The sequence below is a fragment of the Lissotriton vulgaris genome, chromosome 9, assembly GCF_964263255.1.
Source record: "Lissotriton vulgaris chromosome 9, aLisVul1.2, whole genome shotgun sequence".
Classification (NCBI taxonomy): Eukaryota; Metazoa; Chordata; class Amphibia; order Caudata; family Salamandridae; genus Lissotriton; species Lissotriton vulgaris.
The window spans coordinates 22,241,481-22,268,622 of NC_141697.1; the positions used below are offsets into that span (position 1 = coordinate 22,241,481).

At 45.0% G+C, this 27,142-nt stretch overlaps 1 protein-coding gene across 1 annotated transcript in view; it reads left to right on the plus strand.

Annotated features, from left to right (window-relative positions):
- BAZ1A (bromodomain adjacent to zinc finger domain 1A) overlaps positions 1–27,142 on the plus strand; it is a 510,573-nt gene that overhangs the window by 370,346 nt on the left and 113,085 nt on the right. Inside the window, exon 17 of the mRNA XM_086936946.1 lies at positions 1,288–1,860. Within this exon, the coding sequence (XP_086793072.1) occupies positions 1,288–1,860 (573 nt within the window). The remainder of the gene's footprint in view (positions 1–1,287; positions 1,861–27,142) is intronic.

The following is a 27,142-nucleotide window of genomic DNA, read 5'->3' on the forward strand; positions in this document are numbered from 1 at the left end:
GACCACCTCACCCCCTTTGTGGACTGAGGAGTAGATGCAGGAATGCTCTGTCGACTGAATCACATCCCCAGCTTCCTTGAGGATCTTCAGCATCCTTTGCATCATGACCACTTCCATAGGAATTAATTGCAAAGGGGATAAAGTGTCTGGAACTGCCTGGAGACTGCCTCCTCTGTAGAGGTAATCAATCTTGGGGACCTTGCTGCCCCCACCTTACCCACCCCACCCTGTTCTCTGCTGGAGCTGGCTGCCTAAAGACATTCTAAGTGACTGCAGTACAACTATCCAACATTTTGTCAAATTTGTGTATTTGCATTTTCTTTTTGCTGTTGAGTGAAATACTTATGATTTGCTATACCTTGTAAATTCTATGTCATCGAAACCCTCCGATGCATCCTCGATGTGGTGTCTGAAATACAGCTTATTTTTTTAAATTGGTGTTGGATTTTTTGAATGTCTATTTCTTCAATTGTTTGGGTGTTATTTGAATGCTTTGCACTTGTTCCATTGTGCAAGCCTTGCTTCTCAGCCACAGCTACCCAAAATTGAGTAAGAGGTTTGACAGAGAAGACCTACTGGATCTGAAGGGGTTGGTAAGTGTATTACATGGTGAGGTCAAACAGCCACACAATATAACACACCCCTTTTCCTCAAGCTTCTCTAAAGCCAGTGTCACCCTAACCCAAAAATATTTAGGGCCCCACTCACTGGATACCTAACACATGGCCACACTGAACCTGTTGCACAGACCGCCCTCTCTATGGAAGTCACACTGATTGATCTACAACAGCGCCATAAGACACAAGTTGGAAATAGGTCTTTGGTGTTTAATTTTGTGCTCCCCACCCACCTCCTCAACAGTGACAGGCTACTCACCTGCCTGCAACTTGGACGACTTGCACTATGCCACTTATATTTCAAGGCATTGACATCTACCTTGTGTACATGTAATTGTGCGCCGACCCGACTCCCAATCTCCCCCCCACTCCCCTCCAACCCCCCAAAAATATTTACTACTGTAATGTCAGCTCATTTCTGTTCTGACTTGTTAATGTGAACCAATCTAATACAAAAAATTCAGTTTCTCACTTAAACTGTAATCTTGCACAATGGCCTTACCGGAGGGGCATGGGTTTTGCTATGTTTTTGAGGCCACAGTTTCTAAGATCTTCTCCTGATGAACAGTGTTTTTCCCTGATTTACGTTGAACAGTGGACGTTTGTTACTTTTGCGTTAAGTGGACTAAAACTACCTTTATATTGTTATAATATTTTTTACTTGTTTCAGGAAATAAAAGTCAGAATGGCTCGAAGGCCAGGGGCCAAGACCTGGAAGGCGAAGTAGCGGAGCCTCTGAGTGCGGATGAAGAAGGCTCATGGAGGCAGGAGCTGCAGTGCAAGGAGGAGGATCTGCTGGAGAAGATCCAGAGTGCCACCACATGTACCAATGTCTTCCCTTTAGGCCGGGACCGCCTTTATCGACGCTACTGGATCTTTGCTGCAGTCCCGGGACTCTTTGTGGAAGAGGACTACACTGGCTTGACAGAAGATATGCTAATGCATAGACCAAATTCCATATCCCAAAAAACTGAGCAATCTGAAGAACCTATCACTATTGAAGATACCCAGGACTCTATTGAAAGTACTTCCTCTTCCCCTATTGCTGTTGACACTCCCCAGCCAGTAAACAGACCAAATCGCTGGCTCTATTACGGCTCTTCTAGTCAGCTAGATGAGCTGATCGAGTCTCTGAACAATCGTGGGCTTCGAGAGAGCGCCCTTAAGGAAGTCCTTGTACAGGAGAAGTTTCGAATCTGTGAGAAGCTTATTGGGGCCTGTGTGGAGCGGTACCACATCACGGGTAAGAGCGCTACCATTATACTATTTTTTTGTTTTTCTTCTTATAATTGGTCTGTAATGTGCCCAGACTCGTGACTGCATCTTCATCTAGATGTGTTAACTGACTGTTATGTGCAATTTTCCTTTAATACATGAGGTTCAGCTGGCTGTATATGATGAATCCTCTCAAAATTCCATTCTCATTTTCCGAAGCAGTGTCTTAAATGAATGTGGTTAGACGGAGTAATTAAATTCCCATCTTTGCTCATTGTAGAGATCATAGCTAAGAAGTTGTTTATTGTAGTATAAGTCTTTGTCAGCTGTGTGTAATGGGAACTAGCTGTCTGTGCCCAGTCCTCATCTCTTCACCAACATCTGGCAATGAAGCACAAGCGGGAGTCTGTGCCTGCTCATTCCCCGTTGTTGTGCCTGCTCGTGCCCCGTTGTTGTGCCTGCTCGTGCCCCGTTGTTGTGCCTGCTCGTGCCCCGTTGTTGTGCCTGCTCGGGCCCCGTTGTTGTGCCTGCTCGGGCCCCGTTGTTGTGCCTGCTCGGGCCCCGTTGTTGTGCCTGCTCGGGCCCCGTTGTTGTGCCTGCTCGGGCCCCGTTGTTGTGCCTGCTCGGGCCCCGTTGTTGTGCCTGCTCGGGCCCCGCTGTTGTGCCTGCTCGGGCCCCGCTGTTGTGCCCCATGTTCTGACCGTACTTTTTCGTGGTAGCTTGCTCGAGCAGTAAGGCAGTACCAGAGGACAGTGTAAAGCATTTGTTGTACACACTCAGTCAGCAAAAGGTTTCAAACACTCAAGGACTGAACTCCAGGCCAATTGTTTTTACATCAAAAGATATAGTTTTATTTTTAGAACCAACAGGTATAAAAATATACTTTTCTCAATAATGAGTGATCTCAGATAATTACTTTGCAGACAGTTAATGACTTTGTGAACACAATAGGTACAGGGTTGCAGTAGGCAACACAGTTCTAAACACAATTTGGGTTTTTATACACAATTACAGTTGATTACTTTGTAGATTACTTTTGTAACTCCAGGACTGGATCCTAGATTCAGTCCTGGGGTCTAAGCTAAAAACAGTTTAGTAAAAACTTTTTGGTTATTGCAATGATTTTTTTTTTTCATTTCAAAGAATTTTATTATGAAAAAGCAAATGAAGATACACAATACAAGTGTCAGTGATACAATTGATTTAGGATAAAACAATCAAAATATAGTAGGCAAGCATGCGTTGTAAAAGAGACATCTGTAACAAAGGTAGCCCGCCAGAATCAGATAAATAAATTAAGTATGGTAAAAACAATTAATATATATCAGAAACAAGAATCAAGAGTATCACAATCAGAGTACCCAAGGAAAAGAAAGGAAGGGAAAGAGAGATGAGAGAAGAAGAAAAGAGAGAAGAGAAGAAAGAGAGAGAAAAAGCAAGAAAAGAAAGAGAAAGGAGGATTTCCACCGGACCATCCCAACAGACAAGACACCATTCAACCAGACATATCAAAGGGGTATTGTACAACCAACCCTTTGGAAGATAAATCCATGTAGGTATCCAAAGCAGTCCAAACACCACTAGCAATAGACGGAGAAAGATGGGCGTGATCAACCGAGGTATGAGCACTACGTAAATCGGAAACCCAAGCCCACCAAGTATGATAAGAAACTGAAGAAAATGATTTCCACTCCATTAAAATTACTTTAACTGCAACAGTCAATAAAAGATCTAACAGCTGTAATTCCATGGAATCTAAGGGAAGAGGGACTGGGGATGCTAAAGGGCCTAATAGGATTAATGGAAAAGATAGTTGAAACTGAATACCAAAAATGAGCGTGAGGTGTTTGTGAATGAGATCCCAAAAGGGTTGAAGAAGGGAACAGTCAAAGAACATATGAGGAAAATCGCCTGGTAATAAGCCACAACTCCAACAAAGATTGTCCTCTTTGAGATTCAACGAGTGTAAGCGAGTAGGAGTCCAATGGAGAAGGTTAACGGAGAAAAATTTAGATTGCATTAACGATGGGGCGATTTTATTACGAAGAGAAAATTTACCAATCATCTGCCAGGTGTCTGAAGAAATATGGTCCGTGACACTCTGGTCAAAATGGTGTAACCATTTTTGCTGAGCTACAGTATGGGTAGGTATTGAAGTAGATTGTAAAAATTTATAAATTTTAGAAGCTACGTGACCAGTCCTAATCCATAATTGAAAGAGAGTAATCGTAGGGGAAGTAGGATGAAGGCGCAGCTTAGCAAGTGCCACTTTGATCTTGAGAATGGTATAAAAATCTAAATTAGATAAAGAAAACTGTTGAGCTAAAGAGGAAAACGGTAATGGAGCATTATTGGAATCATAAAGATGATTAACAAGCGAGATCCCTTTAGAAGCCCAATAAGACAACAAAGAAGAAGCAATAGTAATTTTAATTTTAGAATTCCGCCAAATAGACGACCACCTAGATTTGTGTAATGGAGTCGCCACCCTCTTGTCCACCGTTTTTACCGCAGCAATAGTATCCAATATAATAGAATGGGAAAAAGGAATAGACAAGGTAGACTTAGTTAAAAAAGAAGCAGTCGGCAAAGGAGAGGCCAGTTCTTGCTCTATTAGCAACCAAGATGGAACATGAATAGGAGGGGATGAAAACCAGAGAGCACCTTGAGATGCCAGAAATGCAGTTTGATATTTTCCCCAATCGGGAAAGTTACAACCTCCCATATCATAAGGTTTTCGTAAGAATTTATAAGCAAATCTAGCCCTTTTATTATTCCATAAAAATTTAGAAGTAAGAACATCAATGTCATGAAAGAAGGAAACAGATAACTTTACTGGGAGCATGGAAGAGACAAAATTAATAATAGGCGTAATCATCATTTTAAGAGTCTGAAGGCGCCCCCACCATGAAATGTGTTTCGGAGACCAGGCGTCCAACAAACGCCGTACTTTAAGAATAGTCTGATTTTCATTATAAGCAACTGTATCATACAAGGTGGAACAAAAATAGATACCCAAATACTTCAATTGCTTAGATTGCCATTTAAAGCCAGCAGAGCCCATATGTGTAGAGAAACAATAAGCATTCAGTGGGAACATCTCAGTCTTGTCCTTATTTAAGGTGTATCCTGAAACCTTTGAAAAAAGAGAGATGGTATCAGAAATAGCAGGAATGGCCAAAGCAATATCATCTGAGAAAATAAGGACATCATTTGCGTAAGCCGCAGTTTTAATCCGGTGAGGGCCAAAAGAAAAACCCTTAATATCTGGATGTATGTCAATTAGTCTAAGGAGGGGATCAATGGATAATAAAAACAACAGTGGAGATGAAGGACATCCCTGTCAAGTGCCCTGGCGAAGATTAACAAGCATTTGCAATGCAATAGGTCTCGGAATATTAAAGTTAGAGCTATTGGCATTGTAAATGGCATTGCCTTTTATTTATGTTTTTGCTTTTAAAACATAAATAAAAGGCATTGTCATTTACAATGCTAATAGCTTAAACTTTCGCAAAAGTGAGACACATTGCATTGCAAATGTTTGTTTAAAGGACGCCCCAGACACTTCTTCCCCAACCTACCAACCTTCAGCGATAGGACAAAACTGCAAGCTTATCTTAGCAAGTCCATACCTGAATACAGCGTGCTTCGAAGAGCAGCACATGCGCTGCTCAGGATCGACCTAAGAAGTCTCTGTTTTAATAGCATTATACAATATGCTCGGGTATACGGGAAAGAGCTGGCAGTGTTGGATAGTTTTGCAGCGTGAATCTTTCCGGCGCTTCGAGACGTGTGCTGTGCCTGGGAGGTCGAGGACCCACCAGAAGGGATACATTTTTAAACCACCTCCTTTGTTCAAAATGGCTGGGGCCATAAAACTGTAGCAATAAATCCCCTCCGGTACCTCTGCTGCCCACGAGGCTCCTCAACTTAACTCCTCCACACAAGACCACCAAAATAGAGATAAGACTCCCTTCCAGCAAGCTAGGAACTGGGCTTGCTCAAATAGAAACTGAAACTGCCCTTCCCTGTTCTTAAAGCAACAACAACTAACAGAGGACTATCGTCTCTATCTCCCCTATTTGGCGGCCATTTTGGACTGATCTCTCTCTCTCTTTGGCGGCCATCATGGACTAGTCATTCTCACTATCTGACCAGACCCTAAGAACTGGCCTTTTTAAACCAATCTCAACTACCGCACACTTACATAGTTCTGTATCTAAACACTCGGGTGATTAAGTGTCTGTCTTTTATTGCAGTATTATACTTCTACTTGTATTTTGTACATTTTTTGTAACCTGCACCCATTTCACTTTTTCTTCACCTGTAATGCACCGATCGCTACCTCATATATTTCTGGTTGCTCACTAGTATCATTTTTGACTCGTGTAGCTTTTTGTTTCCACTTGTATTTTGTTCCAGTATATCATCAGTTTTATACTTCTACTTGTATACTGTACATTTCTGTAAGCCGCACCCATTTCACTTTTATGCCGGTAATGCACTGATTGCTACCTCATATATTTTGTACATTTTTGTAAGCTGCACCCATATCACTCTTGATTCCTGGATTGCACCAATTGCTACCTCTTATATTTTGGTTATTTTGGCTACTCACTAGTGTCACTTTTGTTCCATGTAACTTACTGTTTGCATTTGTTTGCACATGTGTATCACTATCGTTCACCCTCCCATACCCACCTATACCGCCATCCCAACATGGATCCCATCGGCAAGCACACATTTAAAATCAACTACCCTTCCACACTCACCAAAAAAGCCGCTAAACGCTTTAAACACAACTTCCTAAGGTCCCACCCTAAAACCCCCTTTGCCGACACCTACTTCTCACCGGTCAATGGATCCCTGAACATCGACATCATCTTCCACACCACACGCAGAGCTCAATGGAGAAAAGCGTTCCTCACCTTACTCACTGTCTCCACCACCAGGAAATCCGCTCATGGCCTAACTCTCTCCATCACACCATCCCAACTCTTCCCAGGCAGAGCCACCATTACTATCTACAATAACGGGATTGTCCTAATTCAATCCACAGACAGGAACCTGGAACTACTGGACAACCTGTTCCCCACTTTCAAAGAGCACCTCTCCAATCCTCGGACCTCCACACATATCTCCTCCAGTACTATCACCCCTGACTTCACAGCCCCCACCCACAACCCTTCTAACCCAGCTCAGCACCAGAACGACACGCATCTCACCTCTACCCCCAGCACCCTTGTCAATCACCCACCTGCCGTAACCACCCCACACTCCTCAATCACAGACACAAATCTCTCCCCTTCATACACCAGCCGCTCCCCTACCACCAACCCTTGGACCCCCACTCATACCTCTCCCATTCCTCTCTCCCCTGACATCACAGCTCCCACCCACAACCCCTCTAACCTAGTTCAGCACAAGAACGACACACATAACGACAATTCCCACCCTTTATCCCCCCCATTCTCAGTCCCCACTACCACCCTCTAACTAACCACACAGAGCACACCACATCCATTAATTTAACTCCCCCTCCCCACAACAGGACCATCTCCAATCCCATTTCCCCCCCCACTCTCAGCCCCCACTACCCTACCTGCTCCCCCATCACCACTAACATACACTCAACCTCCACCCGGCTCCCACCGCCTGTCACCAATGCCCTCATCTACACCACTAACATCCTCCCCACCTCATCCACACCCATCCCTCCCATCCCTCCCAACCCCTCTCTCCTCTCTAACACCAACCCGTACACCGACGCCACGGAGCCCTGCACGAACACCAACCCACCCCCTCACCCGCACGCTAATTCTCAGGTCAGTCACTCACCCATGATTTCCATCCCCAACTCCAACACTTATCCCACGCTGGACAAGATTATGTTCACCCTCCTCCAGCTCAAAGAAGACATGCACACCATCAAAGAAGACATTCACACCATCAAAGAACTACTCCTCACACATCCCAGACACCCCTCACTCACCACCCCCCCTCCCAACTTGCCCCCCACCCTTCCGGATGACTCTCCCACTCTACCCCCCCCACACTGGACCGCGATCCCTGTCCACAATCGCAACAACCGCCCCCCATGCAACCCTCTTTCGGACCTCGACACACTCACCCTCCTCCGCTCATACGACCCTGTTCCCCTAAACCACACAACCGCCACTCACCTCTCCATTCCCACGATACACTCAAATCCCCGTAGACCCCCCACACTAAACAGAATCTCCGTCCCTAACAACCTTAGAAAAGTCCCTCTCACTCTAGAACCCTCTACCTCCCCTGACACACCCCGTCTCAAATGCACTCTCCTCAACTGCAGATCGGCCTCTAGACCCTCCTCCGCCATTGCTGATCTCATCTTAACATTGGACCTTGACCTAATCATCATGACTGAAACCTGGCTAACCGAATCTTCTACACCTATATTGGACATTCTGGTTCCCCCCCAACTACCACATCATTAGACTTGACAGGTCTGGCAAGATAGGTGGTGGAATCGCATGCATATACAGGAACAACCTTTCTGTTCTGAAAGTCACCGCACCTTCCCTACCCTCCCCAACTTCCTGTGAATACATCTGCCTCGATATCATCAGTGAGGGCAAACCGATTTGCTCTCTTCACGGCATCTACCACCCACCCAGGGACAACCTCACCTACGCCCAACAAATCATGGATATGATCTCTACCAATTCCGGACGACAACTGACCCAAATATACCTTGGTGACTTCAACCTCCACTGGAACGATCACAATGATGCGGTGGTAAATAGTCTTAAAAATTTCCTCAACGCCCTTGACCTCACACAATTATGCAACAGCCCGACCCACGAGAAAGGCTCTATCCTCGACCTTATCATCTCCAAAGAGGACGCTATCCAACTTGAGTCTATTCAACCTTGTGACTGGTCAGATCATCATATTGTCACATTCTTCATCAATGAAAAAGTCAAATTCAACACGGTTCAATCCTCCAAGCCTAAAGTCTGGAAAAGAGACCTGAAAAAACTCAACCCAAAATCCCTACCCCCGAACAGCTGCGACCTCCTACTCGCTCCTACCGGCGCTACGGACGTCCAATCCTTGACTGACCACTATCTCAACGCCATGACCTCAATAATTAATGAGGCTGCACCCATGCAGTTAAAAAGTCTCCGCTAAAATCTCCAATCCATGGTACGACGGGAGTCTCAATGAGGATAGACGAGCCATGTGAATGGCAGAGCACCTGGAGATCAGCTCCCTCTGCACTGCACCTAAAAACCCTGAAGGAAAAGAGAAACGCCTACTTCAGGAAAATAAAGCGCTCAAAATCAGCCTTCTTCAGCCTCCAGCTCGACCAAGCAAAAAACAGTCAGAGAAAACTGTTTGAGCTAATCAGAACACAATCTAAGGAACAACCCCAACCACTCAGCACTGTGCGCGAATCACCCTCCTGTGAAGACTTCGCTGCTTTCTTTATCCAAAAAACTGACAACATAAAGAGTGATCTCCTCATTGACGCAAGCCTTTACTCCAAACCTCACTGCATAGCACCCACTGAACCAACAAGCATTTGCAATGCAATAGGTCTCGCAGCATTAAAGTTTGAGTTATTGGCATTGTGTATGACAATGCGTTGCATACAATTTTTAGCATACTTTGAATTGGTGAACAGTTTGAGTGTGTGCAAGAGTGCTGTTGATCACAGCTGTTATTATTCACGCAGCTCTAATGATGCACCTCATGCACGGGGCTGACGCAGTTATTATTCACCTCACCACGGGGCTGACGCAGTTATTATTCACACAGCTCTGATGATGCACCTTTGGCACGGACTCACAGCTGTCATTATTCAAACAGCTCTGATGATGCATCTCAGGCACGGGCTCACAGCTGTTATTATTCACACAGGTCTGATGATGCACCTCACGCACGGGGCTGACGCAGTTATTATTCACAAAGCTCTGATGATGCACCTCATGTACGGGCTCACAGCTGTTATTATTCACTCAGCTCTAATGATGCACCTTAGGCATGGGCTCACAGCTGTTATTATTCACACAGCTCTAATGATGCATCTCAGGCACGGGCTCCCAGCTATTATTATTCACACAGCTCTGATGATGCATCTCAGCCACGGGCTCACAGCTGTTATTAATCACACAGCTCTGATGATGCACCTCAGCCACAGGCTCACAGCTGTTATTATTCACACAGCTCTGATGATGCACCTCAGCCACAGGCTCACAGCTGTTATTATTTACACAGCTGTAATGATGCACCTCACGCACAGGGCTGCCGCAGTGCCAAGGCAGTGCAGCATCTTCGCTTGCTGCGCTGCATGAACTTTGTATGTTGCGAGGATTATTTGCGAACATCGCCTAAGGCACCATTAATTAAGAAGCAATCGCCTGATTGCACAGCCGTTGACATGTGAAGTCGCATAGCTCGCCACAACCTACCAGTCAATCAAAGACGAAGCTGCACACCAACAGTTCCCAGTGAGGCCGAATTGCACATGATGCATGTGCCCAAGGTCACAGGAGGCGTCAGATGAGAGCAGAGAAGACTGTAGTGACGGATCGCGCAGTCCAACCCTTTAATACGCGCGTTAATGAGATGAGTGATGTGAGCAGTGGCGGTTACTCCATATGGGCGTCGGGGCTCCGCCCTCGTTAAATTAAACAAAAGTGCAACATTTTTATTTAATAAAAAAATACCCGTTTTTTGTTGTCAACTTGTCTTCAATAATGATAAAACACAGGGCACACTCTTCCCCACTCACACCGATACTGCTGCAGTGACAATAGCCATTGTGAAGTCTGAATGCATGTTGTCACGTGATGTGAGTGACTCGCCTTGCAATGCATTCCCCCTGGGCAGTTCGAAAGAAGCTTAAGTGTTTGCCGGCTGAGAACCTCACAGCCCTGAAGGCTGTGATGTCGTCAGCTCGGCAAAGACTTGGCTTCAGGGTCCAGTCTCCACCCCCTAATGGCGTGGAGGTTAAGTTAGCCACGGGCGTTTTAATACCAAGCTCGATATTTATTAGTATTTTGTAAAGCGCCTGGTTACACTAGCAAGTGTGTCCCCGCGCTGTAAATGCCAATAAAAGGTGTTCGTTGCTGACGCTACTTTCGATATTAGTTGTTGTGGAAGAGTATTGTTTTCAGATGTTTCCTAAATTTAGTTTCTGAAGGTTCGGTCCGCAGTTCTACTGGCAGTAGATTCCATTTCTTAGCCGTTTGGACTCTGAAGGATTTTCCGCCCATTTTGGCTGTCTGGACCCTTGGTACATACACCTGTCCCGTCCCCCTTGATCTCAGTTGTCGGGTGGGTTCATACCATTTCAGAAGACCACGGAGGTAACTGGGGCCTTTGTCATGCAGAATGCGATGACCTATGCATAAGGCCTTAAAAGTCACCCGTTCCCTGATCGTGAGCCAGTGGAGGGTTTTCAGAGCTTTTTTAGAAGAAGCTCGCCTGGGAAGTTGTAGGATCAGACGGGCCGCTGCGTTTTGTATTCGTTGGAGTCTGGAAAGACTTTTTTCGTTGGCTCCAAGATACAGAACGTTCCCATAGTCCAGTCTAGATGTTATTAGGCTGTGGACAATGGTCTGGCGCACCGATACGGGCATAAGGTCAAGTGTTTTCCTGAGGACTCGTAGTATCCCGAAGCAGGTTCCTGCTACCTGTTTGGTCTGGTGGTCGAGCGTAAGGTTTTTGTCTAGCCAGACCCCTAGGTTCTTTGCTAAATGGCTAGGTGTGGGCAGATCACCCAGCTCTTCCGGCCACCACGCTGATGTCCAAACTGATGGAGCTTTGCCTATAATCAGTACCTCCGTTTTGTTGCCATTTAAACGAAGGCAGTTGTCTGCCATCCAGCGTGCCACCTTCTGCATACAAGCTGCAAAGTTAGAGGCACTTTGCTTCTCAGGTTGTGTTAGGGTTACAGTCAGTTGCGTGTCGTCCGCATACGACACTGTCTCAACCCCAAACATCTCAGTAATTCCTCCTACGGGGGCTACATATAGATTGAAGAGAGTGGGGCTGAGACTGGAGCCCTGTGGCACTCCCTGATTGAGTTCTATTTCCTTAGACTTGAACTGTCCCTGGGCGACCTGGAAGGTTCGGTCGGTTAGGAAAGATTTCATCCATTCCCAAGCTTTCCCTCTCACTCCTCCATTTTTCAGACACTGTAGCAGTGTGTGGTGGGCTACAGTGTCGAAGGCGGCACTAGGAGCAAGGAGAATCAGTGCCGCCGTCTGGTCCTTGTCAGCATATCCTCGTAGGGCTTCTGTTGAGGACAGTAGGGCTGACTCAGTAGAATGATGGGCTCGAAAACCCGACTGAGAGGGGTGGAGGAGTCCATTGGCTTCAACAAATGCTGATAGCTGCATATTCACAGCTTTCTCAGCAATTTTGGCGAAGTAGGGAAGAAGGGAAATGGGTCTGAGGTTGTCCAATATGTCCATGCTGATGTTGGGTTTTTTTCTCAGAGGCAGGACAGTCGCTTTTTTCCATGCAATGGGGACTTGTCCTGTACTAAAGGAGAGAGCCAGAAGGTGGCTGATACGGGGCTCCAGGATGGAGATGCTGTCATAGAGTCTTCTCGGGGTTGCAGGATCGCTGGGAGATCCAGATTTGATGCTGTTAGCTATACTGCATAGTGTTTCTTTGGGCGGAACTATAAATGCTGAGGCATTTATCCTCCTGTATGTGAGGGTGGTTGTCTACCTGTTCCCCGCCTGCTCTGGCCCTGTCTGGGAAACTAGCGTAAATTTTGTCCACTTTATTAGCGAACAATTCGGCTATTTGGTTGCACGTTTTAATTGATCCAGTCATGGGGGTAACTAGTGAAGTGAGATCGGAGAGTTCCCTGTAAACTAGGAACATTTCCTTCATAGAATTGTCAGCGTCTTTGATTCTGGTACAGAGGTAGGATTTCTTAGTTTTACGAATGAGTGCGTGGTATATTTTGAGCCTGTTCTTATACTCAATTCTGTCTGCCTCATTTTCTCTCATGGTTTTTACATTTTACTTATTGATCTCGGAGTTCACTATTGAACCAAGGGGCAGATTTGGTCCGTCTGACCGGAGCCTTATGGCTCCAAGGTGCTGTATGGTCCAGCGCCTTAACGATCAGTTTGTTAAGATGTAAGCAGGCAGATTCTATATCTTTATCTCCAGAGGGAGCTTCTAGAGTTATGATTTTATTGAAGACCTCTGTGGAGAATTTATCCCATTTTCTGCGTTTGTTAGCGTAGGTGGGTTCCTTGTGTAGTCCATCATCTGGTACCGCCACCCTGAAGGTTATAAGGAGGTGGTCGGACCATATAACTGGAATGGGTGGGTCTATGGTTAAGGCATCCCAGTTGGCAAAGATGGGGTCTAGGAGATGTCCCTGGCAGTGAGTAGGAAGTTCTGATTTGAGTAGCATCTGGATGCCAGCTAGCTCTTGTTTGATTTCCTGGGCCTCGTTGTTCTTGAGGTCATCAAAATGTTAATTTAAATCCCCTAATAGGAGTAGTCTATCATGTTCTAGGACAGAGAGCGTGAGGGTTTCCAGCAGTTGGGTGGGGAAGGTGGCTGCAGGGCCTGGGGGACGGTATATAAGGTATCCCCTGATGCAGTATCCCTGGTGAACTGAGATGGAGAAGAGGCCAGTTTCGCTTTTGTCAAGGTCCCTTCCCTCTAGCGTACAGGTCAGGTCCTGTTTATGAATTATAGCGATTCCTCCCCCTCTCCCCTTAGGTCTGTCTATTCTTTTGATATCATATCCTGGTGGGAGGGCCATCAGAATGTCCGGAGCTGAAGTGGCATTTAGCCACGTTTCCGTGAGAAAGAGGACATCTGTTCTACCATCTATTAAGTAGTCGTGCACCTCCATCGTATGTTTTCCTAGGGAGCGGCAATTTAGTAAGGCCATGTTTAGTATCTTCCCTTTGTGTCTAGATCCCAGGTTTCTTTTGACGGAGAAAGCACAGTGTGCACATTTTTTCTCTTGCGTATTTACATTTATACTATGTCGGCAGGGATAGTCTAGAGGGGGACATAGCTTTCGCAGGTCTAAGGCGCTATAGCTTTTCTGGAGGTTGAAACCAGCAGGTTATTGCTAACCCTCCACGTCAATCAGGGAGTGGAGAGCTTGTTACCACACCCCTTTCCAAACTCATTACAGGGCGTGCTGGGACCCACCCTGTGACGAGTTGGGAAAGGGGTGTGGCAGGCGGAAAGCTGAGGAATCGAGTCTGCGCAGACTCGTGAGTCTCCAGGTTGCTGTTTGGTGTAGGACTGGATTAAAGTTAACTCCAGAGTTTTACCAGCCCAGGTAAGGCCCAGGCGGGCATTTTTTAAAGTTATTTAAGCCCGATTACAAGGGCCTTGTGTCACATGCATAAATAAGAGAGAGCGAGGGCCTGATAAATAACAGCTGCTGCTAACTGAATAAATGTTTCCTAACCAATTCGAAGCCTTATCATGTTGTGTTTGCCAAAACGAAGCATTTGTATGACGTGTTTCACATTATGTTCATTGACAAACCACAAACTTTTTAGAAACATACATCAGTTATATTTTTTAGAAACAGAATATTTAGGCCGACAGCAAACAGACACTGCGCTCTCTACATCAGGCACCCACAAGCATATGACTTACAAAGTTTTTAAAAAGTGCATGACAAAGCTCAACTCTAAAATCAATTCATAGTCAAACATAATTATGCAACACCAAATACTGCCTGCCAGCAGCACTCAGTTTAAGCAAACAGACCTGCAAAAGTCTCACATTTATTCAAGACAAGAAATCCCTTTAGCTCTTTCATTGTGCTTTGGTTCCATTCAAGGAGTGCATTATTAATTACAAGATTAGATACGAGCTTCTCTGAATCCTGCGCATATGCAAGCCTACCAGGAGCTCGGTGTTAATGTGGGCTCAGTCTTTCTCCGAGTGAGTTCCCTAACTGACTCCTGGTGTAACACACACGAACTCAGAACACTCTGCAGCACACATTCCACCTCACAGTCAAGCATGCTCCATTCACTCTTCAAGTACCTCAGACCTAGATACCACGACTTCCTTACAAGGAATGTTGTATACCCAGGCCACAGTCAAGGCACCTATAGGACTGAATGTTGACAAGGGCCGAGGGAGTGCCCCCCTCCCCTCCACCAGGCAGCAATGCTGGTGTTACACAACACGTTTTGCACTCAAAAAAATACCAGCTTCCTGATTGGTCAGCACGGGTTACGTTGATGAGCAGTCAAAACCGAGCAAGCATCGACCATTTCGCAGCAAACAAATTAGCAAAGGAGTTATTTGAACCCTTTCTCTTCCACCTGCTGGAAACACCGACTCACCCTCGCCCGTTCACCTCTCGTGCTGATGCAGTGTGGTGAAAACATCTCGACAGGTGCTTGAGCGCTTTACAAATGCACCCAACATAACCTCTGTAAAACTTAAAACCCCAAAAACTTGTTCCACCGGCTCAGGTAGTAAACATGTATTATTATGTAAATTAGAATTCGATTCAGGGCTTGCCTAACAAATACTGCCTATTCTATCGAAGGGTGCTTATTTTGTCAATGTGTGCTTAAAACTGCTTTTTTAAGCGCTCTCGGTTGTGCAGCCACCGGCGAAAGAAGTGGAGCGTTTGCATTGAGGAGAACGGGACAAACCGGGAAAAGAGCTGGCCAGATGGACAGCAGGCGCAGCACGGCCTCCATCAGGATGGTGAAGCAGGGCGCGGTCAGGAAGACGGCGTTGCTGAGCGTGCCCACCACCTTGGCGCACGCGTAGCCGAAGGTGGCGGCTGGACCGCACAGCACCCGGCGGATGCCATTACTGAGTTTGTGCGTACGCAAAACGAAACCTATCGTGGGGAGGGACTTCCGTTTTGTGAAGCCCGCGCCCACGGAGTGCCTGGAGGAGCAGTGGTGACGCGGGGCTCCCATGCCCGAGGGAGAGCCCCGCGGTCGGAGGCTGCACAAGTCCAGAGTGCCGGTGAGCAGGGAGGGGGGGGGGGGGTGCCTGTATCCGTGCGTTTGTCAGTGTGTGCGAGGGGGGGGGGGGGATGTCTCTCCGTGCGTGTCTGTTTGCTTGTGTATGTGTGTGCGAGGGGGGATGTCTCTCCGTGCGTGTATGTGTGCTTGTGTATGTGTGTGCGCATGCGTGCAGGGGGAGGTGTGCCTGTATATGTTTGCGCTTCCCAGGAGACAGCCACGGCGAGCGCGTTTTTGCGAGATGCACGCGGCCAGGTGCTGTCTCCTGGGAAGCAGAGTCAGTAACAATAGATCTCAGCGAGTACAGCGCTTACGCGCTGTATCGCTACGAGACCTAAAAAACAATGCTATATGGTCATCCTTTGACACCTATTCTGAAGAAGAAATTGGCAAATTGCTCAGCACCTTGAAACCATCCAATCACCTCACGGACCCCCTCCCTGCTAACGCTGTCAAAGACTTCACCCCGTTGCTCCTTCCACTCTGGACTAAAATTATCAACAGCTCACTTCAACAAGGAACCATCCCTGACTCCCTCAAAGTTGGACAAGTCACACCTTTACTAAAGAAACCTACAGCCGACCCATCTGATCTAAACAACTACCGTCCCATTACCAATATTCCCACTCTAGCAAAACTCCTGGAAAAATGCGCACAACTACAATTGACTAAACACATTGATCAGTTTGATCTCCTCAACCCTCATCAATCAGGCTTCCGAGCAGGACACAGTACAGAAACTGCTATGACTCACATAATTGACGATGCCCTTCAAATCCTAGATCAAAATGATACCTGCCTCCTCATCCTTCTTGATCTCTCCTCAGCATTCGACACCGTTAAATATGAGAATTTACTCGAACTTTTAAACACAAGAATGGGTCTATCTGGGACTGTTCTCAAGTTGTTCACTTCCTTTCTGCACAACAGGACGCAGAAATTCAAGAACAACAACCTGATGTCCTCGCCAATACCTGTAGCGTTAGGCGTCCCCCAAGGATCCTCCCTATCCCCAACTTTGTTCAACCTAGTTATGGAACCTCTCACCACCTTGCTACAAGCATCCAATGTACTCTTTCACATGTACGCCGATGACACCCAACTATATCTCAAATTACAATCCCCCAAAGACATTGTACTCCTGACCTCAACGATCAGAAGCACCCAATCCTGGCTTGCCGATAATCATCTCAAACTCAATGCTCTGAAAACAGAGTTCCTTCTGATCTCACCTCCCGCGAAGATCTCTACCACTCAAATTTGGCTTAAACACCTAACTGCACTCAATGTCCAACCCACCATCGTGGACTCAGCAAAATCTCTAGGCATAACACTCGACACCAACCTCAACATGCAGCAACCTATCAGCAAGGCAACTAAAGGAGCGAACTACCAAATCAATACCCTGAGGAAACTTAAACCCTTCCTCCCAGCCAAAGACTTCCAAACTGCAGTACAAGCACTAGTCTTCCCTCGAATAGAATAAGGCAGCATCGCCCTCTGCGGGCTCCCTCTAACTACCACTGCACCCCTAAGAGCTTCTCTAAACGCTGCAGCGAGACTCATCACTGGGTCAAAAAAACACTCGCATATCACCCCTGACTTGAAATCTCTGAACTGGCTGCCTTTTGAAGCCAGAATACATCTGAAAATCGCTTGCATGACACACAAGGCTGTACACTTGAGCTCACCCGGATACCTCACCCAGAAGCTGACAATCTCTGGCGGTTCTAGAAACACTAGAGGCACAAACAATCTTCTGCTAAAACCTCGAAGATTCCGGAAGGAAAAAACTTATAAACGCTCCTTCTCAGGAATGGCACCCAGGATCTGGAACTCACTCCCCCCTGAAACCAGACTCCTCTCCTCCTTCGCACTTTTTAAGAAAGAAGTAAAAGCTATCCTCATAGCTAAATACACTTGATCTATTAACCTGGATTCTTAAAGTCTCTGCACCGATCTGTATTATCTGTTCGATCCCTTCGATGATTCGTATTACTTGTATTATTGACTTACCTGACTGTCTATGCTCACACCTATTTGTATTATTTGCATTATTGATGTACCTGTTTTACTATGCTCCCTCATGTACCTACCCTACCCCACTTATTACCTACAACTACGCTATACCTAATGGCCTGTTATTCACTCTCCTGTTTGTATTCCCCGCTTTGTGAAGCGCTCTGATATCTGCAAAGATCTTGTTTGCGCTATATAAAACTTTCAAAATAAAATAAATAAATAAAATAAAGGGTCTGCAGCTGGATTCCTCTTACTAAGCGACCTGGATAAAAGGCGGAGTGATGCCTGTGACGATCACCTTACTCAGCTCACTGAGCAATCTTTGGCTGTAAAAGTCTCTGCCTCGGATTGCACAGGTGGATCTCTGCAGCAGGAGCACGAACCCCCAGAGCTGTGTTATATTGCAGGATTCCGGATCTATGTAGCGGGCAGATTGTTCATTGAGCTGTCTCACTGGGAATCTCACGCTCTGCAGAAGCTACACTAACACACTGAGCTATCCCACTTGCATTGCACCTAGTGGCTAGGTCTCTGGGGAGGGAGGGTAGACCGGTTGAGCTGCCTTCCTGGGACTGGAACCTGTACACTGCACGCTCTGCAGCAGGTGCATGACTCATCTGAGCTGTCTCACTAGATTAGGGACCCGAGCACGGACTGTCGCATCTACATCTCTGCACACAGGTCTTTAAAATATTGAGCTGTGTGAATGGGGTTGGAACTGGCGCCCTGCTTCATGCACACGAGCTCCGCTGAAGCATTAACCCACCGAGCTATCTTACCTGGACTCCCTGCTGCACGTGCACACAAACCTCAGAGGGTGCATCCGAGCTGTTTTCATTGGTTTGCAACCTTTCATGGTAGTTGCACTGAGATTTCTGCAAGGGGTGCATTAACCCCCGAGCTGCGTGCTAGCAAAAGTTAATAGCTGAATTGTAACGAAGAAAATAGAATAATATAACGTTGCAAAGTGTTCCAGGGCAGCGTGTGACTGACAGTCCTCAAATGAATCACTTTCATTAACTGCAGTTCTCTTTGCCGGGTGCCGGCTGAAATCACACCCAGCCTTCACTGTATGTACCCTGTTTTGTAAAAAAAAATAAAAGGTTTTGAAATACCTCTTCTCCCATTGAAAGGCGGCAGCTGCCTTCCCAGCGTTAAGGCGACCAGCATAAGAACTAAAACAAGTGACTGTAGTCGTGCTTTAAAGTAACTAGGACCCCCCCCCCCCCGCCAGGCACAGTATTATCATAAATAATGTCATTTTAGATATTCCAGCAAGGTTATCAATGATGTCCTAGAACAGGTCATAAGTGATGTAACACGCGAGCTAACTGGCAGATATTAGCTGCAGTTTCAAAGCTCCCATGTTCTGGTTATTTAGATGCCGGAAACAGCCAAGCTGCACAGATATTTTAAAAAGTCACGTCCGAGTCCAGATACGTATAAACCCACCGCCGAGCCCTGCACTGATAACAGGGAAAAATAAAACCCACAGGCCACCACCACACTCCAGGCGAAGTATCTCGTTAACACCATACCCCGGGCACAAACCACAACACTTCTGACCCCAAAAGAAGGGCAGACCGTGTACCTGGCAGCGTCGCCGCATTGCTGCTCCACACTCGCTTCTTCACGGTGTCAACAACATGTCGGGCAAAATGCAGCTGAAGTAAGACTCTAGCGGCTTTATGGAATTACACAGGATTAGGAGCTATATTTGGTTTTAACACTATGCACTTGGAGACGGCCAGTGGCCAGAATGTAAAAACAGCTGGAGAAGGCACATTTCAAATAATAATAGTGAACTAAACTGGTCGAGGGATAGAGATTGCTAGAAGGAATGACAGAATAGAAAAAAACATACTTTGGGAAAGCAAACGGGTATCATCTACGAAAGAGCTATTCTTGGTCAATGTTTTTTTAGTCCTATTGTGTTATGAATGGCTTAAAAAATAAACAAGCCCCCATATGTAAATCCCAGCGCACTGCCACAGTCACTTATCAAAAATAAATAAATACAATCTAAGTCCCATTTCCCTCTTGTGGGTAACTAAGAAAAAGTCAGGATTGCGAGTTAGTGTTTTACCTGCTGCCAAGTTTTTCATGCTCAGTCCGCTGCGGGCAGTGACCACGTTGGCATGTTGCCTCAGCTGTGAAAGAACGTTTATTTAAAATGGTATTATTGGGACACGCTTGCCTGGAGGTGGATAACTCAGACCACCCCTAAAAATGGGCACCCGCATTGCTGTAGTGTTTCTACTTTAAGGTGCGCTTAGGGAGGCCAACAATGTGGTTGTGAACAGGAGGAGAAACGAGGGACCCACGGAGATCGAGGGAGGGTCCTGGTACGTCATCAGTCGCGTGACTCACAGGAAGGAATTTCAGTAAATAGAAATGTACGCCGATTGGTTACAAATAATTAAAGCTCCAGGGATCAAGAAAATAATAAACATCATGTGATTGCGCCAAAGGCATGATGAATATTTTTTATATTCAAACTCCCTTTAAAACAAGTTGCTAGGACTGAAACCGAAACCTTCCATGGGGCGGGACTTCCGTCTTCGGAAGCCTGCCCACGGAGAGAAGCAGTGCTGGTGACGCGGGGCTCCCATGCCCGAGGGAGAGCCCCGCGGAGGCTGCAAGAGTTTATAGTGGCGGTAAGTGGGGCTGGGAGGGGGCGCTTATATGTATGCGGTGGCGGCGGCCGGGGGGCGGGTCTCTGTATGTGTGTGTGCGTGCGTGTGTGTAGGTAGGTGCGCTACTGTGTGTGTGCGGTGGGGGGAAGACGGGGGGTGCGCGCGTGTGTGTGTGCCTTCCTGCCTGCGTGTGCATGTGTGTATGTGTGTGTTCAGGGAATCTGTGGCAGGGGACGTGCACGGCGCCGGGCTGGGCGTGCGCGTTCGTGCACCCAAATCCACACTAACACCCTCCTGTCCCTCATTCCCCCGAGACGGGCAACTATAAGTCTCCAGCTGGACGCATCCTTCGGATGCTATTCCAGGCGAGACCTAAAAAAGGACGACGTAGCGCCATTGACTCTTATGTTGGCTCGGGGTTGTGAATAGAGGGACATGACCATATGAATAAAGGAGTCACCAAGATTATGTGCACATAATACAGCACGTAGAAAAGACCAAGAGACCTTATCGAAGGCCTTTTCTGCATCGAGAGCCAAAGCAGCGGCCGGGAGCTTGGAGCGTTTAGCTGAACTGAGAATATGACAAAAGGTTCTGATATTATCCCGCGCGAGACAACCCTTTACAAAACCCGTTTGAGATGGATGCACCAGTTTAGGAATGAAGGATTCCAAACGCTTAGCTAGGATTTTAGCAAAAATCTTAGCTTCCATGTTAAGAAGGGAAATAGGATGGAAGTTTTTGGTGTCAGAGTGATCTTTTCCCTCTTTTGGAATCACTACAATGGTGGCATCAGCAGAACCAGAAACAGATCCATCCTTAATAAAGGCATCAAAAACAGATTGAAGCTTGGGAACAATCAAAGGAAGAAAGGTTTTGTAAAACAAAATAGGGTATCCATCAGGCCCTGGGGCTTTTCCTGAAAGAGTGGCTTTAATTGCAGCAATAATTTCATCAGAGGTAATTGGTCCATTTAAAGAATTACTATCCTCCACAGAAATAGATTTTACTGGGACAGATTTTAAGAACTCTTGACATTGCTCAAAAGAGGATTGATTAGAAGGAGTATATAGGTTATTATAAAAACCACGAAAAACTTCAAGAATCTCCTCAGTCTGAATTTTGTTATTGCCACGGTGATCATTAATAGAAGAAATCTGAGAAGACTTATAAGAGGATTCCTGAAATTTTAAGGTAGCCGCAAGAATCTTACCAGCTCGGTTTTTTAACAATAGCCTTTTGGATTTCTGAGCCTGAACCCCAATATGGGCTCTCTTGGTGAGTATGGTGTAATATGTATATTTTAATTGCTTAATCGACAGTAGGCAGGATTTATCTTTAGAATGTCGAAAGAGCTTCTAGATTTTTTTATCTCAGTTGCCAAGTCGGTAAGTTCCTTTTTGATAGCAGTATTCCTTTTCGACATACACTTAATAACCTGACCACGGAAAGTACACTTAAACGAATCCCAGAGGACAATTGGGGAAGTAACTGAGCCTTCATTCGCAAGAAAAAAAGTTTCAATTTCATTGGAGAATTCACGAATCTGGGAATCATCATGCAAAATTTCAGTATTTAATCTCCAGGAGCGAGGTCTTGTCTTAGGAGCAAAGGACAGCAACGTAAAAGTAACCGCCTTATGATCAGAAATCAGAATAGGGTGAATAAGCGGAGAGGAGGAAGAAGAAACCAGAGAGGAGTGTACCAATAAATAGTCAATACGCGAAAAGGTAGAATGAGGGGAAGAAAAGAAAGAAAAATCACTACCAGTGGGGTTATGTAGACGCCATATATCCTCAAGATGAGATGTAGAACACATATTAATTAGTTGTTTATGCGATTTAGCAGGGCGAAACTGAAACGCTGAATTTCTATCTAGAATGGGATCCATTGGTAAATTGAAATCCCCACCAACAATAAGATTACCTGAGTGAGGTGTGTCCAATTGTTTGGTAACTGCTTTCCAAAAAGACGGATCATCCTTGTTAGGGGCATAAATAATCATGACATAAAGATCAGCATTGCCATCAGACAGCTTAGTTAATAACCAGCGACCCTCGGTATCGTGCTCAGAAGAGACTATGGACAAGCCCGAATTTTTAGAGATTAAAGTGATAACCCCATTGATTTTACCACAAGCATCGGAGCAGACAACATCTGATACCCACTCCTTCTTTAGGAAGAGTGCCTCTCTGGTAGAGACCTTCGTTTCTCCTGAAAAAGAACTAGATCCGAGGAAAGAGATTTGGAATAATCCAAGATTTTTGACCTCTTGACTGGATGGTTCAAACTCTTAACATTAAGGGACAACACATTCAAGCCAGACATAATCTTGCAGAAAAAAGAAAATACAATACATGGATGAGAGAAAGCAAACAAGCAACACCAATACAAGCAGCCAACCACAAAGCATTAAGACCAAAAAGGGAGAATCCTATGAGGAAATCCAAAAGAGAAAAGAAAGAAGAGAGAAAGAAAAAGATAAAAGTGAGAGAAGATAGAAACAGATAGTCAAGGAAAGGCAAGAGAAGGAGGGAAAAGAACTGAACGAGAAAGGTCTGAAAAAGACCAAATTCATACTAGGGGGAACGTGGGAAGACGAGCAAGGGGACCGTCATGAGGTATAATAACAATCAGCTTGAACAACCCCAATGTAACACATAACTTGTTATGATTAATCAGGAAAAGGAAGACATCTGAAATCTGGGCTGATACTAAGAGGAATATTACAAAAAGAACAATTCAACCGGTAAGTCTATAGAAAAAATATGCATATATCCAGTTACTACATAGGAGGAGAGCGAGAGCACTATGAAAAAATTAATGAAACCGAAGGGAGAAAGACATCAAATAAGTGTGAAACATGCCAATCAATGAAGTGTAAGTAGAAAAAAGACAAGAAGTAATTAAATAGGAAATGGGTAGAAACTAAAATGTATCAAAACAGTAGCTGACTCTAAAGGCTATAGGACCATTATATGAATAAAATCTCAGACTTAGCTTAAATAGATACTAAGACTAAGTAAACTAAGCAAGAGCAAACCTCAAATGCATCAGGAAAAAATGAATAATAAGAAACTAACTACCCAAGAAGACTATAAAATGCAATATAAATACGATAAATTACAATAAAGTAGCCCTAGTAGAGGAAGATATTAAATAGCTGTTAAGCACAACAATCAATGAAACAGCAATGGAGATATGTACAAGAACTAATTATACAGTAAATATTCAAAGGCACGGATAAGCAATTAATTACTGTTCGTAAAATATACAAACCTTGTTATATTTAATCTAATGGAAAAAGGAAGGAACATCTTAAATATATAGTAATATTAAATAGGGTAATAGAAGAAACATCTAACTCATAAGTTTAGAGAGAAAAAATTAATTGCATATGACACCTAGACAAGATAGCAATAAAGTGCAATATAAATAGAATAACTGAGACCTAGTAGAGAAAAGCATCTAATAATGGTAAAGCACACTAATCAGTGAAGCAACAATTAAATAAGCATATAAATAAATATGCAGTGACACGTGGGATCAGTCAATTGACTGTCTACAGGGTACGGGTCAACAAAAAGAACAAACAATATCTGTAACATGGTAAGAACAGCTTAATGCTAGCTATATAGAAATAGATAATAGAAATCTGCGAACAAGTCTTGTAACCAAACAATAAACAGTACAAGAAATTTTCAAGCAAATAATCAATAAAGACATACGAACAATAACGAAACACCAAACGGAAGAACCAAGTGAAAAAACAAGTGAAGAAAATTGACGTTGCAGAAGACTAGAGGAAACCTAAGATCGGGGAGAGAAAAAAGACCAACTCTCACATACGGATGATAGGAACATAAAGGGTACCATAAAGTGAAAGAAACAAAAAGAGGAACCTAGCATGGACATAGACCCTACAAATAGAACAAAAATCAGGTACACGCGAAAAGACTTAGCAGGAATAAGGGCAACCGGAAAAAAGACACTACTACAAAATTGAAAAAGGGAACATAAATGAGATATGCCTAATATAACAATCAATTACATCATAAAGAAGGAAAGGAGAACAAACCATGGGGAAGAAGAAAACACTACCAAAGCCAAAAGACCTTGGCAGGAATAAGGACAACCGAAAAAAAGGCACTACTACAATAATGAAAAAGAGACATAAATTAGAAACACCTAATATACCAATCAACGACATCATAGAGATGGAAAGGAGAGCACACCAGGGAGAAGGAGAAAACACTACCAAAAACTTAACTTACATTACCATGCACAAAACACCAAAGGCGCACCATCAACAGTGGACCAGAAAACCACCACGCAGGTCTAAAAAAGACAAGCTCAATAGATCTGGAAAAGAGAAAAAACATTGCAGGCATAGGAATCGCATCAAGTGCCAGAAGCACCAGGAACAAGCGAAGCCTTCATTTGAAGTTCCATCTGTAGCTCCATCTGATTGTCTAAGAAAGAGGTCAAATCAGCAGGTTCATCGAAGATTCTGGAGCGACCTTTGAAGGTAATGCGGAATTTTGAAGGGCCAGAGAAGGAAAAGGGGATATTCATCTCTGATAGACGTTTCCGGAGATTAAGAAAGCCTTTCTTCCTTATCACCGTGTCTCTGGCAAAGTCTTGAGAAATTGCAATGCGATGACCTTCCCAGGAGACAGCTTTAACCTTCCGCATATGAGCCAAAATTTGTTCCGTGTGTTGATGACGCAGCGGTTTAAAAATGATCGCCCTTGGTTGCGTAGCAGATTTAGAATGAAAGGTGGGGACACAATATGCCCGTTCCAGCTCAAAGTCTCTTTGAAAAGAAATTTGTAGGGTAGAAGGCAACCATTGGTATAAAAAGTCAATCATAGACGGTGCTACTTTCTCGGCTTCTTCAGGAAGGCCAAAAATGCGCAGGTTGGATCTGCGGTTACGGTCCTCCTGCTCAGTGAGATCCCTCCGCAATGCCGCCATTGAGCGCTCTAACTGCAAAAGAGATCGAGATTGCTTTTGCATATTATCCTCTGCACCACTGATACGTGTCTCCGTGGCAGAGACACGAAGGGAGAGAGCCTTAAGATCATTCCTGATGGCTGACACCTCCACCTGTAGCAAATCTGGATTAGTTTTGGTAGACTGCGCAATGCCATGTACATCAGTAAGACGTGTCAGAATAGTCTCCAAAGTGGAATTGGTATCTTTTTGAGAAGATTCAGGTGTTGGAGATACTTGTTTGGACCTCTTAAGAGAGGCTTTGGAATCTTTTGCGTCTTTAGCATTTGGTGACAACCCCATATTTGCAGCCATATAGAGCCCAAAAAACAGAGGGAGAAGAAGAACCACTTTAGATAAATGAGGGAGAGCGAAAGGCCAGAGGATATTGGCGTACTCAGTATGCAAAAAAACGAAATGAGCACAAATAGGAGAGCGCACGTCCAGCAGGTAAAGCAGAGTAATAAATAATGGCGGACTTACACGCAAAAAGAGAGGAATCTCATCACAATAATATCATGACCCTGCAGGTATCAAGAGGACGCCTTCAGAAACCAAAAAACCAAAAAGCAGGGTACCAAAGAGCATATAAGCACCATTGAAAGGCAGTGGAGGCGCTCTGAAGGAAGGTGAAGTAGAATGGAATCCAAAATAGTTTCACTTTAAGCAGCCACGCAGCATGAAGAGTGAAAGAAAACCGTTATAGGCTTATAAAGGATAACAATAGTCACCAGCACCTGATTACCCGCATTCCTGGCAAGTTCTTAGCAATGGCACCGCCGTTTTGTGAAGAAAATCGGAACTTCGTCAGTGAAGAAAAACAAAATGGCGGCCGCTCGTAGAAACACCGAGCGCCACCTTAAAACGGCAAAAAATCAGGCACCAGCAGCGCCAGGCAGCAGGAAGGTCGCCCAAACAGCACTCTGCAGCTTCCGAAACATGAGACCCGCTTTGGACGACTGTGGGGTAACTGGAAGCGGTTGAAAACCTCTGACGGCCCTCGTTCGTCTTGGAGCTCAAGCGCGACCCGCTATCTCGTAGCGGGGCGCAAGCCACGCCCCCCTATTGCAATGATTTTTAAGGAATATAAAGGTATTTTAAAAGTTCACACTTAAAAACTTTTCAGTGAAAATCTAGCAATGTTATCCAATGGGAGAAAATTCAGGTCACTGGTAAAGTACGTTGTTGTTGCTTTTGTAATCCAGTACTGGGCTCCTAGGTCCAGCACTGGGATCTCTACTTACGACAGGTAAGTAATTACGTTTCAATAGTTGGTATGATTTTTAAGTAATATTTCAAGTTTTCAAAAGTAGACAGAAGAAATTTCACAGAAAAGCAGACCGTGGATTCCTATGTAGAAAACTCAGGTTACTAGTAAACCCGGTTAGGATTACTTTTGCGGTTCAGTACTGGCCTACAAGGTACAGTACTGGCTTCTCCCCTGATCACAGGCGAGTACTTCGGAATTCGGTATTCGGCTGATTTATAGGAATATTTTATAGTTTCAAAACTTCTCACTTTGAAGATTTTTCGAGTCAAACCAGTCAGTTATCCTATGGCAGGTAAGTATGCTATCGGTTTCCAGGTGAGTACTCGACTGGTGAAGTTAAGGTTCTGGGCATAGACTCCCCCCAGGGTCAGGTAGGTACAGTTGATACACTCC